This window comes from Archocentrus centrarchus, chromosome 23 (genome assembly GCF_007364275.1).
Source record: "Archocentrus centrarchus isolate MPI-CPG fArcCen1 chromosome 23, fArcCen1, whole genome shotgun sequence".
Classification (NCBI taxonomy): domain Eukaryota; kingdom Metazoa; phylum Chordata; class Actinopteri; order Cichliformes; family Cichlidae; genus Archocentrus; species Archocentrus centrarchus.
In genome coordinates, this window is record NC_044368.1 from 16616836 (window position 1) to 16634532 (window position 17697).

The 17697-nt window shown below is 40.7% G+C and overlaps 2 protein-coding genes across 4 annotated transcripts in view; one reads left to right on the forward strand and one right to left on the reverse strand.

The window, feature by feature from the left end:
* usp15 (ubiquitin specific peptidase 15) overlaps positions 1-3207 on the forward strand; it is a 40697-nt gene extending 37490 nt beyond the window's left edge. For all 3 annotated transcript variants that reach the window (XM_030720039.1, XM_030720040.1, XM_030720041.1), the window contains 3 exons: positions 706-809; positions 1370-1458; positions 2330-3207. In XM_030720039.1, coding sequence (XP_030575899.1) covers positions 706-809; positions 1370-1458; positions 2330-2668 — 532 coding nt within the window. In that variant the 3' untranslated portion in view covers positions 2669-3207. The remainder of the gene's footprint in view (positions 1-705; positions 810-1369; positions 1459-2329) is intronic.
* Positions 3208-11855: 8648 nt separating this feature from the next.
* LOC115773609 (protein phosphatase 1H-like) overlaps positions 11856-17697 on the reverse strand; it is a 37966-nt gene continuing 32124 nt past the window's right edge. The window contains 2 exon segments of the mRNA XM_030720440.1: positions 11856-16055; positions 16439-16590. Coding sequence (XP_030576300.1) covers positions 15908-16055; positions 16439-16590 — 300 coding nt within the window. The 3' untranslated portion in view covers positions 11856-15907.

A 17697-nucleotide genomic window follows, 5' to 3' on the forward strand; every position in this document is an offset into this window, starting at 1 on the left:
TGTTGTTGCGCTGTATTGTGACAGTGTGATAACTAAGCTGCATAATTTTAATGCTCTGTTTTGTACTTGACTCAGAGTTATCTTCTTGAAGAAGAAAAAATATCTGTTTTTAAGAATTGAATTTTTTTTTTTATCACTAAAATACACAAATGTTAGTCTGATGTTTTAAACCTGCCATTTTATAACTTCAGGAATCCTTAAAAGAATTCCTGAAAAGTAGCAAATTTAAGGTTTTAGTATTTTTTTTTTTAGATGCCATAAAATGAATGAAACTTTGACCCTTTTAAATATAAGCACAAAATTGGCTTCTTTCTGGTATAGAGTGCTGGCTTCACTGTCTGACAGTGAAGTAGGCTAAAGATCTGAAAAAGCAGCACATCGTGTCACAGTGTAAAGAAACTGTCACTGACATCGATCAAAGCAGTTATGAGGTTTATGTGGTTAGTCACACAGGTAAGTTTGGATGGCTTTTTTCCCTTTTAATAAATGAAATCATTTTAAAAACTGCATCTTTTATTTACTCTGGTTCTCTTTCACCAATATTAAAATTGATTTGATCTCAAACATGCGATTAACTATGCAACACCCCCCCCCACACACAAATATAAGAATTCAGGAAGGGGCAGCTACTTTTTTTAGTGGCATGATGCTGTGAACTCAGTCACATCCCCGCTGAATATGTGCTTGCTTGCTATTTTTCCCCAGAGATCTGGACATGTCCGAATTCCTGATCAACCCCAATGCCGGGCCCTGTCGCTACGACCTCATTGCTGTGTCCAACCACTATGGTGGGATGGGAGGGGGCCACTGTAAGACTCAAATACACACAACTATTCATCACTTTTTAAATTATTATTATTAGGATGTTACAGTGTTCCCTGATTTCATTTTAACCCCACTAAAGGTCATGTGTAGAGAGAGGGATGTTCTTGATGTGCCCGCTGAGTAGCCAGACAGTTTAAATCTGGCTTGTTCTGAATCTGTAAGCAACAGAATCTCCTTATTAGTAGCTAATGCTCTTCTTAGAAGTCACAAATTACTTTATAACATAAAAGCCAAGCTGTGTGAGTACTTAAAAGAACATCTAGAAAGGGTAAAATCTGGAAAATCATACGGGGAAATGGGGATCTAACTAATGGAAACTTCATGACTAAAGGATTTTCAGCAAAAAAAATAAATGTAATCAGTTTATTAACTTCATGTGTATCTGGGCACTTTTTATTAAAGTTGCCACAATTCTACTCTTATAATCACAGCTAAGACTTGGCTCTTAAATTATTACAAATTTCCTTTTGAATCACTAATTGACTAATCAGTGAATCATTTCTGCTCTAATTACAGTGTTTTTTTCCCGTCCCGTTCTTTTCAGATACTGCTTACGCTAAAAACAAAGACGATGGAAAGTGGTACAACTTTGATGACAGCAGTGTTTCTCCTGCCAGCGAAGATCAGATAGTGGTGAGTGTCCTCATTTGCAGAAGCCCCAGGCAGCATGTCCTACTGCATTTTCTTTAAATGCAGACTTGCTGGGCAGAAACTGCAGTGATTCATGTCATCGGAATAATGTACATTGAACGATGCGACTAATAAAGATCAGTTGCCAAAATTGCCAAACAGTGATTTCTCCAAGGCGTCCAAAATAAGTACTTAAAATGTGTGTGAAGTACACAGGGCTCTGTTTTTGGTGATGGGGAGGATGATTGAAGCCAGAGAAGAAAAGTCTCATGAGATTCTTTCCAAAACTTAAGAATTAGACTGGCATAAGTCACTAGACCCAGGTTTACTCCCCACCAGACTAAACTTGTCTGTTTCTACTGTAAAGGTTTTTAACATGGGAGTCTGTGGGGATTGACTTGTTTTTCAAGTGAGCTTCAAGTGGTCATAAAAGTGAACTGCATTTATTTGCACTTCATTTTTCATCTGTGCCCGCTGAATACACATTTAGTGGTCTGGTGAATATTTTGGGGTGGATGGCAGTTTTTAGGAAACAATGGAAATCTCAGGCTTTGCATCAACAATGCTTATTCATACAGCCGGGTTTAACAGGATTTCTCCAACTGAAAAATCTATAAAATGGCTCCATTTCTTATTGTTTCTGGACAGAAAGCTATAAAGACTGACTAATCTATGAGAAGAGTCCTCAGGAGGGGGCTGTAATTAATGAACTGTGCACCATCCTGTTGTCTGTCTCATTATCAAAGGGTAACATAAAGGAAAAGTTATTAAAAGTTCATTTTCAAATATGTTAAGACTGCATTATGCCAATTTTCTTTTAGTGTAGCTGAGTAACCTCTTTCCTGTATTGCTCCGTCTCTCTATCTCTCTGTAGTCCAAAGCAGCCTATGTGTTGTTCTATCAGCGCCAGGACACGGTGAAAGGCACCGGCTACTTTGCTCTCGACCGCGAGGAGGAAGAGGAGGAAGATGAAGAGGAGGAAGAGGAAGGAGAGGATGAGGAAAACGAGGGCGAGGAGAGGCAAGAAAGGAAAACCGCCTCATCTGCTCAGGGAGCCTCGTCTGCCGCCGCCGCCATTCAGAGCGACGAGGAGGACCTGAATGAGAACCGGTGCAGGAAGACTGAGGACGAGCAGGAAGAGGAGGACGAGGAAGAGGAGGACGAGGAGGAGGAACAGGTACCCAATCGAGATGTCGCCATGAAAACCAACTGAGGGAAACGAGGACATGAATAAGTGGAGAGAGCGAGAGGGAATGGGATCTTTCCATCCAAAGCCATATGGACACACAGTGTGACAGCGGGCGCCACTGGTCCCACCCAGCGGCTCGGACTCAGCTGCTCAACAGGCAGAACCTCTGCGGGAATGTCAGCTGTTGGGTCAGGGGCCTACAGGGGTACGCAACTCTAAGAAATCAGGGCCCTCCTCTGTGGTTGTGTGAGTGTGTGTGAGAGAGTGAGTGTGTGTGTGTGTGTGTGTGTGTGTGTGTGTGTGTGTCATCATGTCCATTTGTTTAGAATTTGCTTAATTGCTCTCTGAGAAGAGTCACTAAATGACACCCGGGATCGATTTGAGGCTCCGTAGCTTCATAGCTCCCTCTGCGTATATATATATATATATTTTTTTTTGAGAGAGGAATGCATTGTTGGCATATCATTTTTAGCATCATCATTTAAATTTTTGTAAATATTTTAAACACTGAATTGTATTGAGTTTTCATGATGCGCTGAAACATTTTTGAACTTGCACAATCACCAACCATCCACTTTTTTTTTTTTTTTTTTTTTTTTTTTTTAAATCTATTGATGCCAGATATACTGCAACTTTATCTCAGAGGGTTTTCTCACATATAAAGCTTAGGAAGCTGCCTTTGGTAAGCCAGCGCTGAGATGCGACTAAAATTAGACATAATGTAGAGAACTGACAGCCGTAGTTGTGTGGTTTTTACAGCCATGCAGCCAACTAGCTTTGCTCTGCTGCGGCTGCTGCTGCTCATACATCCTTTACACAGATGATCAGTATACTGGCATGAGCCTTAGCAAATTTAAGCTCCTGCTTTTGCTCTCTCTATAGTCCACCCTGTTAATAATTCTTCAATAAAGCAGGACAGAGATGTTATGTGGCTAACTTTGCAAACCACACTGAGTCTGTCCGTATTTTAAATATTAGGAAAAATGTTTTAGAAGTTCAAATCCAGACGCTGTCCCATCTTAATCAGCCAAATCTCTTCTGTAGTGAATTGGTGTTTAGATGTTAGCAGAGATTCCTCCTCTTTACCCCTGTTTAAGTCATAATTCATAAATGGTATTTAAAGCTTTATTGTGGCTCCGTTCTTAAGATTTTAGGCACTTTGAGATTAGGAACATCGGTGATTTCACGGACATCAGATGCATCGTCTCTTGTTTGAATCGCCTCGGCCTTAACTCTTAATCTCAGACCAGTCGCCTTTTCTTTGCACGTCGCACCGGCTTCTCTTGCATGATTCACGAACACTCGTCTATGAATGTCCATGTTACTTGCTTAATATCTCCCAGCCACATCATGCCAGTTTCTTTTAATCCACAAGAGGGCCAGAATGTATGCTGAATGAACCAGACCAGATGTATGTGACTGATGCCTTTTGATTCATTTCATTTTTTTCTTTTTTTTTTTTCCGTGGCCCTTTTGAGTTTGAAAGGTGATGGAAATGGGTTTCTTTGCTTTTTATATTACCTGTATGAATTCATGGGTATTAGTTGAATGCATCCCTTCTTTGTGGTCCTGAGCTTTGAGGAAGAAAGAGGGAGACAAAACAAAAAAATTCTGGGGTGAGTGTGCCTAAAAGGCCTTTCAGCTTTTCGGGATCATGATACAGTGAAAATATTTTGTGGCAGATCGTTGCAGGATATTCCTCCATCGACGTAACTCACGGTAAAAACTCTATTCTCCATGGTGGAGTGCGATGTTTTCTTTTTCTACCTGTTCTTTCCATTGTAAACAGCATTAGCGAATCTGTTGTTGCCTCAGAATATTAGATGTGTACCATGCCTTTATGAGCATCTCTGTGCTTTGACTTCAGGCGGCTTCACCGCCTCAGTGCTGCCTTGCTTTTTGGGCAACTCACCCCATCCTGACTGAGTGAGATGTGAGTGCTACTATAGGCTTATACAATACTGTACATAAGAGTTCACTCTGTGAGTGCACATTTGATAAAATTTATTTATTTATATGTAAGCATTTAATAATAAATATATTTAAAACCTTGGCAAGACATGAAATGTCGGGGGTAACGTGGCTCGAGTCCACACATACACACTAGTTTGCAGAGTCTTGCCTGTGCTCTTGTCAGGGAGGGAATATTTTTTAAACAAAGGATGATTCTGTTTTGGGACTTTTTTTGTAAAGATAATCCAGACATCCTTGCATGATGATGTATTTGGGGGGTGGGGTGGGGGTTTACCAGGTTTGGCTGCACTTGAGTTCACTTGGGTTTACATTTGAAATGTGCATGTGTATTTATACACAATCTTCAATAAAGTTGTGTAAAGCTTCCTGTGCTTCTGGCTGGTGTCTTTTTTTTTTTTTTTTTTTTTTTGCTGGACTTCCATAGCTGTCCCCAGGCCTTTGACTGTGTAATATTTTATAAATGGGAAGAAAAAATAGAGCTGTTGGTGTTCTTTGCATACATAGCTGTCTAGTAACCAGATACTGCAGATTCAGGATTGGCTGAGACGTCTAGTCTCCATTTTAGTTTAAAAGAAATAAATGTTAACCTGGTGTCCTGTTCTCAGAGTGGACCCACTATCCATTTCCTTACATTTCCAGTAACTCATGGTATTTTTTTTTTTTAAGCCTGCCATGTCTGGCAGTTTTTGCAATCATAATGATGATCTTAATGCTCTGGTGTACCAAACATATTTGCTTTTACAAAAATAGCTCCGTAAGTTTTCAATAGGCTGCTCTTGTTAATGTTTGTATTTAAATTTTATTTATTTATGCCAGGCCTGACAGGTAAAAAGGAAAGGGTAAGAAAAAATAGTGAGAAAAGCGGTAGGGAGTGGCACCCTAGGGAAGCAGCCAACCCGGCCCCAAACCACTAGCCAGGCCCTACCCCAGGCAGGGTGCATGAAACTGGGGTGTGGAAAGACCCGCCCACATATTTTTGAGTAAATATGTCCAGAGATTCAGATGAGGTCCGCATACACACAAGTAATCCTTATGAGTAAAAAGCTTCTGACTATTCAATTTTATTTATATGGCACCAAATCATAACGGTCACCTCAAGGTGCTTTATATTGTAGGTAAAGACCCTACAATAATTACAGAGAAAACCTAACAGTCAAAACGACCCCCTATGAGCAGCACTTGGTGACAGTGGGAAGGAAAAACTCCCTTTTAACAGGAAGAAACCTCCAGCAGAACCAGGCTCAGGGAGGGGCGGTCATCTGCCAGGACCGGTTGGGGTGAGGGAGACAGGACAGAAGACATGCTGTGGAAGAGAGACAGAGATTAATAATCACTAATGATTAAATGTGGAGTGGTGAAGGAAGAGCTATGACAGCTTGCTTCTGCCACTAAAAAAATAAATTGCCATCCATAAGGCAAAAAAATTCAGGTTATCTCAAAATTTTGGCTTCTGAGAAAATAACTTGAAATTTTGAGTCATTAATTCAACCCTAGATTTTAAGTTATGGATGGCAAAAAACATTTCAGTGGCAGAAACAAACTTCCATATCCGACTGCTCTAAACAGTGTCTCAAAATGTGGGCATGCACTATATGCAATGCATAGGGGCGCCACACAAGGGGGGGGGGGGGGGGGGGGGCAAAGCGTGGCGCTGAGTAGGTGCCCCTGTGTTCCTTCACCTCCCCTCACAGTGGTTTAAAGACAGGCGGTAAGTTATGTCATAGAAGTCTTGTATTTTAGAAGTCCATGAATAAGTGAGATCTGCACACATGAACACAGGGTGCGGTGTGTGTGTGTGTGTGTGTGTGCGTGCGAGCGAGGGTTTAGGGGGGCGCCTAAAAATGTGTCCGCATACACCTCAGAAAGTATATAGCTGCGCCCCTGGCTCTGAACACTTAAAAATGTTTTTCTTCTTACCAGGGCTTTCTATAATGTCACAGAGAGGGGATATCACTGGCATGGTTGCTACACACACAGCTCTGGCTGGGAACACAGCAGCTCCACTTAACTGTTCAAACCTTCTGTTCAAAAGGGCCAACCAATCAGAAGAAAGATAGCTAGAAAAGGGCAGGAAGGGGGAGCAAAACTAGCTGCAGAAAGGGACAGTATAAGATAAATAAGTGTGATTTTGACTTGTGATTAATGCAATACTGCTCAAGTCCAAGAATAAAAATGTGAAACATATAAATTAGCACAGCAGGTCCCCTTTAATCTCTATTAATCAGCACAAGCATGCTCAGATAGATCCCAGCACCACACTGGACTGGCAGTCCCTAAAAAGATGGCTATCGGCCCCGGGGATCACCTCTAAGTTGTCTCTTTTTGTTGTTGCTGAAAAAATCAAAGGCCGGCACGTTTCCCTCTGTTTTATTCTCTGCTCTCTGTATCCCAGCATCATCTGTGAGGAGGAACACGGTGTTCTCTCCGGGTTCCAGCGGGTTATCCGGTCGCTTAAAGCTGGGCGGTTCCACCGAGAAGAGGCTCGCCCTTCTGGCCAATAGGAGAGAGGAGAAGGAGGATCGGCTGTGTGCGGAGCGGCTCACTCCCTTAGAAAAAAAAACGGAAGAGAAACGTGCTCTGCTTGGTAAATTATGATCGGGTTTTTAGAAAGTCGCCGCCAGCGCGGAGCGACTACAGAAACGACATGTAGGGATGATCTGAAATCTTCCTCACGAGAATTTCCATAACATAAATTTTTTATTTTATAACAAAGATTTAATTTCTTTGGTAGTTCTTCACAGATGAGTACAATTTGGCATAACTTCATAAACACCATCCTGTATTTTACCAGCTGATGGCGCCCTCTGCCAGTTTCGCTCTTCTGCTGGTGTTTGGGAAATCCGTCAGAGGTGGATCTCCGTGTTTTCTCCGATCTCTGGTCGTGGCTACACCCGTCCTGACGTTCCCCGCGAATTTTATCCACGCCGCTCCGCCACATCCACTCATTTTTTTTTTTTAAGCACACACACTGCCCGACTTGCGGCGTCTGTCGGAGGCAGAAAGGTTCGGGCAAAGCAGGTCTCGTATTTGGATTCATGCGCGTTTCTGCGTTTTAAACCGCGCGGATGTGGTATCCGGACAACTTTGATTCACGACGCAGAGACAAGCAGACAACAATAGATTATAAAACAGCCTGCTGCAGCTCAGCTGCAAGGTGAAGGACTGTGTGAAGAGCCGTGGATCGGTTGCGTTTTCCCTCATCCAACAAATCCGGGTAATATTTAAAATTGAATTACAGGTGTTTTCACTTTAAGTAATCTACAAACTAGTTTCTTTTCACTACTAAAATCTGCGTTTTATTTGGTAAGAAATGGTTAATGTAGTAGCGTGGGGTGGTGATTTATGTGTGAATATTTAGATATTTTGAAGACCACAGTGTTACTGATATTTTAAATACTAAGCAACATTAAAAACAGGATCTCGTGTTTCTCTCTCTTTTTTCTTTAACATGAATGGCGCCGTGCCACCCCACGGAGAGCCTCGCCGCCTTTAACTGCCACGTCTTTTTCTTTCTCTCGCTTTTTTTTTTTTTCTTCCCACCGAGGTCAACTGAGGAGAGCGGCGTGTGCAGGAAATATGGGGAAAGGTAAAGGAGGTGTTTTTTTTTTTTCCTCTTCCTCCTTTGGGTGGGGTTTTGTCTCGCTTTATTGCGGCCCCGTTTGGGGCGTGCGCCATTTTCCGTGCGCCTTTACGCACGGGGGATACCGACAAAATTGACATTCTGATCAAAACCGGAGCCAAGAAATGTTCCAGAGAAAATGGGGAAGAAGTAACCTTGGTGCCAAGCTCTGGTTGAGGTAGTAGTTTGTGCTGTTGGTCGGGTTGTCATATTACCCCTTGCGGAGATGACTGCGCAATCTACTGCCTTGCCGGCGCTGGTGATTTGCAACGAGGAAGCCACCTGGATCGACATGAAAGCCAAAACCTCGCTATATCGCCCTTAAACAGAATTAACGGAATGGAAGCGTGCGTGCTTTCGAGAAAATTCATGCATTTGTGATATAATTGTATTAGTTACTTGAAATAAAATGTTTTTTTTTTTTTTTTCAAAGCTTGCATCATATATGGATTTGTGCACATTTCATTCCAAGTCTTGTTCAAATGAATGTAGATCTTTTTTTCGTTAGATGGTCATAGTTTTCACAGCGGGGAACGCACAGGTGGAATTAATGATAGCACAGCCCCATTAAGTGTCTCAGTAAGCCCTTACAGTAAACCAGCATGCACACAAGTAGGACCTCCTTTAGGTGGAGTGCAGCCGTCATCAATACACCTCTACTTTCCCCACTGTGGCAAGTCAGAATGTGTACTGTGAAAAGAAGTCTGTCCTCAATACTGTGAGGGATTATGCACAAGTCAGCCAAAGTAACTGGAGTGTGTTTGAAACACATCTTACCAGGGCCTCTGTTGAAATTGGTGAAATCCTTTTTATTACTTGGGCTAAACTTTTAAACTTTGGAGGGACATCAATATTTATGGAGCTGTGTCAAGATTATTTTAAACCTAGTAGTTAGGAACCTGGGCCTATGGGCTTTGGTGCAGCCCCTTATCTGTGTGAAATACTGCTACAAGCTCCCTTTCCACTTCCGTTCAAGCAACCTTTTTTTCTTTTTTCTGATTGGCTGCCCCTGGAAACAAGGTTTAAATGGGAATTCTGTGTTCAGAGCTGTATGCCTATTGTCCATATTAGGGATATCTGCTTTGACTGACCCGGGAGAGCCAAACAAGGAAAAGCTGCTTGATGCCGAGTGTTAAGAGCACTTTGAAGCCTGACAGGGATTATGTGTATATATATGGTGAACTTATTATTTAAAACTTTGGCCATGTTTAATGTGAGGATCCACCACTGCAACACTAGATATGACAGAAAATGAGGAAAAGCAGGCATGCAGTGTAAAAATCTGCTGAATCAGACATTCGGTGCCACAGCAGATTAATGACCCCCCTGTGAATACAGGAGCGGCTGAAAGCAGCTTTATAAATGACGTGTTGTGTGTCATGGTACATACGCTCGCTGGACACTTTATTAGGTACACCTTGCTAGTACCAGGGTGGACCCCATCTTGTCTTAAGAACTGCTTTAATTCTTCGTTGCATAAATTCATTAAGGTGCTGGTACATATTGAAATGACAACCTCAGTTGCTGCAGATTTGTCAGCTGCACATCTGTGATGTGAATCTCCTGTTATACCACATTCCAAAGGTGCTGTCTTGGGCTGAGTTCTGGTGACTGTGGAGGCTATTTGAGTACAGTAAACTCATTATCTTTGAGAAACCAGTTAGAAATGTTTTGCACTTTGTTACATTGTTGTCCTGCTTGAATCAGCCATCGGAAGATGGGTACACAAAAGGGATGGATGGATGATCAGCAGCAATACTCGGGTAGGTTGTGGCTTTTAAATGATGCTTGAGGACCATAAAGTTTGCCAAGAAAAATATCCCCCATATTTCCTGCACAGGCCACTCTGAACCTACAGTAACCTACGATGTAACCTGACCTGCACCTCTCGAGAAATGTAACTACATGTCGGGTCTGCAACCCGGAACGATTGTGATTGGATTGTTCGGCACAGTCGAGTCCTCCTGTGCATTTCTGGCTACTTTTCAATGAGAAAAGTGAATTTATAAAACTGACCACAAAGAGGGAGGACCAAGGAGGGTAAAAGTCCCAGCATTTTTGTTTCTGTCGGCCGACACTGCATATAAAACACCAGCACATGACCACAAGGAAATTAACGCACAAAATGCAGCTACACAAGAATAAATGCCGGTTGGTTGCGTACCGAGGCCCTGCAAAGACCCAGCGCAAAGTCTAGCTAGTATCTAACCAAGTAAGCGTCTCCGAGCAGCTCCGACAGAGAACCAGCATCGCAGCCGTGCAAAAAGGTGACAACCATAATGTACCGTTTTCACCGAAACAATAACTGCGGGCTAGTTAACACACTGCAACCGGAAGAATACACTAATACTTAAGTTGCACCTTGAATCTTGGACCTGAAACTATGAAAAAACTAAAACTCAGCATTAAACAAAAACCAGTAAAACCACTCTTAAAAACTAATTAAAACTAACTGAATTAAAGTCAAAACAAAATAAAACCAATAAAATAAAACTATAATGAAAAATCCAAAACTATTATAACCTTGCGCTAAAGATGGAGAAAATCCCATCAGATCAGCAGTTTCTTCAGCCCAGTGTGGCGCCAACAACCCTGCCACATTCAAAGTGACTTAAATCACCTGTCTTCCTCAGTCTGATGCTCGGTTTGAACTTCAGCAGGTCATCTTGATCATATCTGTATGCCTAAATGCACTGAGTTGCTGCCATGTGATTGATATTTGTGTGGAGTAGTTAAACAGCAATTGCTGTGGCCACTGGGTTTAGTTGTTCCTATACAAATGAACAAACATAACTGAATTGTAATCAAATGTAAAAATAAATAAAATTCAATGTGTGGTTAAAAAACATTGAAAATATGCAAAAGCTAATATGGAAATTCCCTTATTTTAAAACTGTGGTGTACTGTATTTTTTTTAATGGATTTTCTTTTTAAATAGTAAAGAAAAACATTAATTTCCCCACCTCAGTATTTTTATAACCTACTCATTAACCATGTGCAGTTTTCAAATGAGGCAATAATCAAATATTACCAACTGTAACAGTATAAAATAAACCAGTCACTGGTACACAAGTGAGGACATTCATCCGTTTCTCTCCACATTTCCTTTGTGGTTACACAGGAAATCAGTTTGTGCTAATGGCTTTTGCCCACATTTACCTCATCAACATTATGAATGATCATACACATTCATCCAACTCACAGTTTGCTGTAAAAAAAAAAAAGAAAAAGAAAGAACAAAAACAACTGCTTCAGCTTGGTTAGTGTTTCCGGCAAAATGTTGGAGATTCAGTGAGCACTCTGTAGTTCTGCTAATGAATCCCTCTGCTGTTCGCGCTCAGAGCCCAACTAGTCTTTTAGAGCCCAGTTGACCATGTTTGTTAGTTTCTGCTCCCCCACACGCAGGACCCGGGGAATCCAAACAGCAACAACACTGATTAGCTCCTGTGCACTCCTCTTTAGTTTCCTGCTCCTTGAGATTGATTAGGACAGAGTGTGCAAAGATTTGGAAAACTATTGATTCTGTGTACTTAGGTGTTGAACTTTTTTTTTTTTTTTTTTTTTTTTAGTGAGACAAACTACAAATTCACATCAGTCTTTAACATTTATTGTCTGTTTTAATTTCTGGAAAAGAAACACTGAAGGGAAACATTGCTCCCCCCTCCCCCAAAAAAGTCAAGAGTTGCACAAGGAAACATTAAAAATATTTCTTTTTGACTTCATAAGTTATTGTCACATTATATAAAATGTCCATTTCACATTCACAAACAGAGTTTGAGGGTAGCACAATGGTCACTTAAAAATGGTTTCCCACCGGGCCTCAAATTTCCTCTTTGCTACAGAAAAAAAGTCAGCTCTTTGCATCTTTCTATAACCATTAGTAGCTTTAGGTAGGAAAAAAAAACACAACAGCAGCAGCAATGACAAGGTTCACAATACATCAAGTTCAGAAAGTGAGACCTACAGCTGGCTGAAGGGACTACATTGATGTTCAAGTCTAAGAGCTTCCTGTACACACCAATCCACTCCCATGTATTTACAAGTGCAGTGCAACCAAGACCATCAGAGGACTCCCTGCCTTTAGAAAACCACTCTCAACAGGTCATTATCGACACGGTAGTTGAACCTGAGTTGATGTTAAGCGGTTGGGTGGCACAATAGGATGAGAAAAATAAAATATACGCTCATGTTTCCACATTCATCTAAGAGAAAAAGGCTTAATGACATAATAATAATAATAATAATAATAAGTCTAAAGCACAGGTATAAGGATGAACATTCAGCACACAATGATGGGCCTGGTAGATGTTTCTGATGTGGCAGCATCAGAAACATTAAGTCAAAAAAAGTAAAGCATAAACAAAAATTAAACCACTTATTAATAAATTAACAGATGCCAAATATCCAACTGAAGGACTATATTACATCATTTTAAAATGAAATATTTCTTTTATGAAACATACATGAGGGAAAATGCACCATATGAACTTCAGGTAAACATGAATGACTGCTTCTTGGAGGAAGAATGTAGCTCATTAGTTGCAAACACTGTGCAAGCTAACATGATAACTAGCACATGTACACATGACGTGACTTTAAATCATTTTGAGAAATTTGTGTATCTGTGTTCTGAGTGTGAAGTGATTGGTCTGATGCCACACTCGGGTCTGATGAGTAAATCTGAAGCTGCAGCACAGCATAGAAACAGCTAGCCCAGAAGGTTATGAGCTAAAACATATCCCAAATTTTAACAATATAGGGTTAATTAATTACTTAAGATGGTATTTAGTTTTCAGCATTCTGCTAAAATATGCACGTTTGCTTTTTTTCCTCCTTCTACAGCTTGGAATGAAACTTAAGGAAGTTTTTTTTCTTTCTTTGCTGTCCATAAGTCAAAATTTTAAGTTAGTATTTCAGAATTTCGACTTAGGCATCTTAAAATTTCAAATTTAGATTTAGTAAATCAAAATTTTGGAGATACATAATGTGGGAATTTTGAGATTTTCTTTTTTCCTTTCAGTGGTAGAAACAAGCTTCCACAGAAACTCCATAAAAATGTACTTTCTTTTAATTGTCTGAAGTGCAAACTAGCAAACTATTTATCTTCTGCAACTCCCTCATGATCACTTCTATCTAAAGTCCACTGAATAAACTCAAAATGAAAAAATGTAGGGAAAAAAAAAACATGATTTGGTTTTATGTATAATCATTGGTATCATTTGATTTTATTCCCTTCCTTCATGGCTATTCTCATCCTTTGGGTCTTATGCCAAATGTCTGGAATACTAAGAGCTCTCAGGGAAATAAAATGACCCTTATAAATATATGCATGATTGTTGCACATTAACAAACAACATTGTCAACAGTTCTGATACATTACATAAATACAAATTCAGTCCATATAAATCAAACAGCAGTTCGAACCATTGCACCATTGCTCACAATCCCAGGCTTACATTATGCTACTGCATGCATTGACACACAGTAAATTCACTACATCCACTCATGGTACCACATTTTCCCCAAACCTGTCCCCCCTGAAGGCATCATCATCATCTGTGCTATGATGAAGCATCTAAAACAAGAAACATGCAAAACATTTAAAAGCAAAACAAAACTTTCAGACTCAACCTTGATTGTATTTCATGTTTTTTAAAACTACCGCTATGAATGACATTTACGCCTCCCTGCTGCAGGGAATATTTGTTTCTTTATCCTTCAATGGGTCTTCGGTAAGTTATATGGGTTGGCCTAAAGTGCAGCTGCACTGGTGTACAAGTCATTTAATCTGTTGTGAAGTCCGTTATTTATAACTAAGAGAATTCCATCAATTTTAAAGGATTTAAGGATTTTACAATATGTAAAAAAAATATTACTTTTCCAGGACTTATATAAGGAGATGGGCACAACTTATGACTTATGGCTCAGTCATGTGAGAGTAAAAATAGGGTGGCAACCTCATTGCAACTAGGGAAGGAAAAAAAAAATGGTGATTGTCCAGTGATAGCATTGGATTTTTTTCGCATTCGGCAAACATTTGCAAGTAATTGTGGCAACCAGCTGACCACTCAGAGGTTAAGCGCTCTGATTGTGCAATCGCCCTGTGACTTTCAATCACAGGTCGCCTGGTTTGAGGTAAACCTGCCTTCAAACATTCGCAGTCTGATTGCAGTCACTCTCAGGCAAATTGGTGAAGGTTTTGCAAATAATTGTAGTCTAAGTTATAAAAGCAGAAGGAGTCAGTCTGCACCAATGAATGCAACTTGTCTATGGTGCATCTCTTTGCAATAGGGGATTTAACTGGTTGCCAACCAGTTGTGCTTTGGTTATATTCCTATATAAAAGCAAGGTTGCTGAGCCTTTTGCAGTTACATCGCCGTCCTGCAGCAACTGCGTCACTGTGTGTTATACATCTCTGACTATCTGTCTCAAATCTGAGGTTCTGGCTGGAACTTGATGCACCAAAGTCCAGAATATGGCAAGTGACTGCGAGTGGTCACAGATCTGGTCCCCCACCTTCAAAGCAACCATTTCAAAAGGCAACAAGATTGCAAATTCATTAGACACGGTCACGATAATTTGGGTCGTGCTAGTCTCCAACCACTGTTTTCCCTCGTGTGACTGCAGCATTAGGTTAGCAAAAGAGTACAGATGTCAGACCCACATTTAAAGAATTTCCCAAATCTTGGACAAAAAGAATTTTGTATCTTTCCTTATGCTAAGCTGTGCAATGTTTAGCTTCATATTTAATGGACAGAGATTAGTGGAGTCAGCCTTTTGAATCTCCCCTTAATAGCACAAGTCAAATATCTAATACTATTAAAGAAAATAGATTAATAAAACATTTAGTAAAGTAAAAATGATTTATAAAAACATGAAGACTCCATATTGGATTAAATGACTTGTCACAGTGAACTCATTTATTTTTTTTTTTTGCTGTGCAGATGTTTTGTGTTATGTTGGTTCATCAACCACATCAAACCTTCTCTCAACTCTTGATCCACACAGGCTCAGATCCCCTATGGACTTTTTCTTAAATGGGGGACATCACATGTCTTGTTCTGTGCCCATATCAACACTTCTTTAATTTCTTCGGCAAACTTGAAAACAGTTCTTCAGCAAGTGAGTCCTTTAAAGCCACACTGTGGCAAAACGGAAAATGCAGCTGACCTGTCAGCTTGGTCCATTTTCACAAGACAAAGGAGGTATTTTTCTTTTCCATTTATAAACAAGGTAGCCTACAAGAGAAGAAAGAGGAATAAATAAAGAGGAGGAGGAGTAGGAGGAGCCCAGAATAATAGAGAATAACTGGAGAGGTAAGAGGAAGGAAGGAAAGAGAGAAAGCTTTTCTTCACTTCGGAAAAGCATTTGCTTCTTTTAGTTTTACCAGTTATATCTGTGTTGATTCAGGACATGATTTCAGTTAAATTATCTACTGTTTAAGCTTTCATGACTTTGGAGTGTCTTAATAAATTAACACGATGATGCTGACTGTAGTTCCCCTGAACTCCTGTAGAGAAATGAAGCACCAACAAATGAATGTTCCACCTCCATCTAAGGAAGCAAATAAATAAGAAGACTAAAAGGGGATTCTGGGTTCAGGACTGATCAGTCCTGCTGAGTCTACAGGCCCTTCTGTTCACTGAACCGCAGCATCTCTGTAACGCTCCTCAGGGCTGGCGGTTGCCGTACATGAGAGGTATGATGAAGACCGAGATGTCGTCTCCGGAGCCCAGACGCTCATTGGTGATCCTCCAGCCCCTGTCCCGCAGAACACCACGAGCACGCATCACCAAATCCTGTGCTGCCATTGTGTACCTGGGCAACGGAAACACAGCAATGAAGCCCTTGCTATGCTATATGTTATTGTTATAAAGTGTGGCTCATTTGAAACTGTCTGAAATATACGTAAATTTAAAATCACAGCCTTGAAATACATAAGTTGCTGGAGCTCTATTGTAATTTTAGTATTTTGACACTTTTGTTGTGTTGCAATTTGCCAACTGTGGACCTTATGTGGCAACGGAATACTGGAGCATCTCTGCACAGATGCACCACAATGTTTAGTCAAACAGTGCGATGATGCTGAAACCAAGGATGTAATCTTCTAATTAAAATATGCAACACAGAGGCACAGTTTACAAAGTTCATTTTTAATAATGCAGCAAAAACGGAATAATGAGACAAAGGAAAGTTCCCACCTATGCAAGTCGTCAGGGTCACAGTTAGCAAGAAAGGTGGTGACGGCTTCAGCCACTTCCTGGTTGGAGAGGACATCCCAGAGACCATCAGTTCCCATCACGAGGACATCGTCAGCTCCGTGCTCATAATGCGTCAGGTTATACACCTTCACCTGCATGACAAACCACAAGAGTCTGATCAGTTCAACTAAGTCAGTTCCTTTTATCAGTAGTAATATTAATATTTATGTTTTTAGAGCTCATTAAAGCAAAGAGAATGCTCTTCTGAGGGTCTCAAATGACCTACTTTTAACAGCTTTTACGCATTCTCCTGCACTGTGTAGAAAAGTGGGTTAGTTTTAAGTGAAGTGCTCTACATCTTTTACATTCACACCTTTCAAATTCTGTGTTCCCATGGCAAATACATACTGGTTTCACTGCTGCCCATTTTAGCTGTGGTGTTCCTCAAGGCTCTATCCTTGGCCCACTGCTAATTTTAGTTTGCCTTCTCTCAGTCAGATTGTGCCAAACTATATTATCTCCCACTACTATTACTCCTACTGCAGATAACACAGAGTAATATTTTCCTTTTTAGTCCAATAACCCCACAACATGTGACAATCTGTCTGCCTCAGTCCTAAAGCTGCTCTCTTCGATCTGTGAATCGTGGCTATCCCTAGGTGTTGGCTAGTGAGATAAAGTGACCAGGCTTGCATCATCTGGCAACATCTTACCGTATTTTCCGGAGTATAAGTCGCACTTTTTTTCATAGTTTGGCTGGGGGTGCGACCTATACTCCGGAGCGACGTATATGTGACATTTATAACACATGAACCAAAATACTCCAGCCACTTGACATCTCCGTGAACTGCAGCTTTAAGGCAGTCTTGCGTAACCTGTGGGCGCAGTGGATGATGGATGGAGAGCACAGCTTAACGGCAACTGGGAGAATGCGCCACCCAACTTTCCTGGAAGTCATTGGATGGATCAAGAAAACATGGGCTTCAGTGACAAACCATCCTGTTGGGATTCAGAAAGGCTGGAATAATTGGAACTGCAGCTGACGACGAGTCTGACTAACGCGACACAGAAGAGGAAGCGGCGCTTCGTCTACGGAGTGTACGGAATTGTTTAGAAGTGACACCGATGATGAAGAATTCAATGGATTGATGGTTTGGTTAACTTGTTAGTATGTTCTTTATGCTATGGTTATCTGAATAACTTAATGTTACGTTAACATACTGTAGCGATTCTCTTAGTTAGAGAGCGTGTTGATGTTG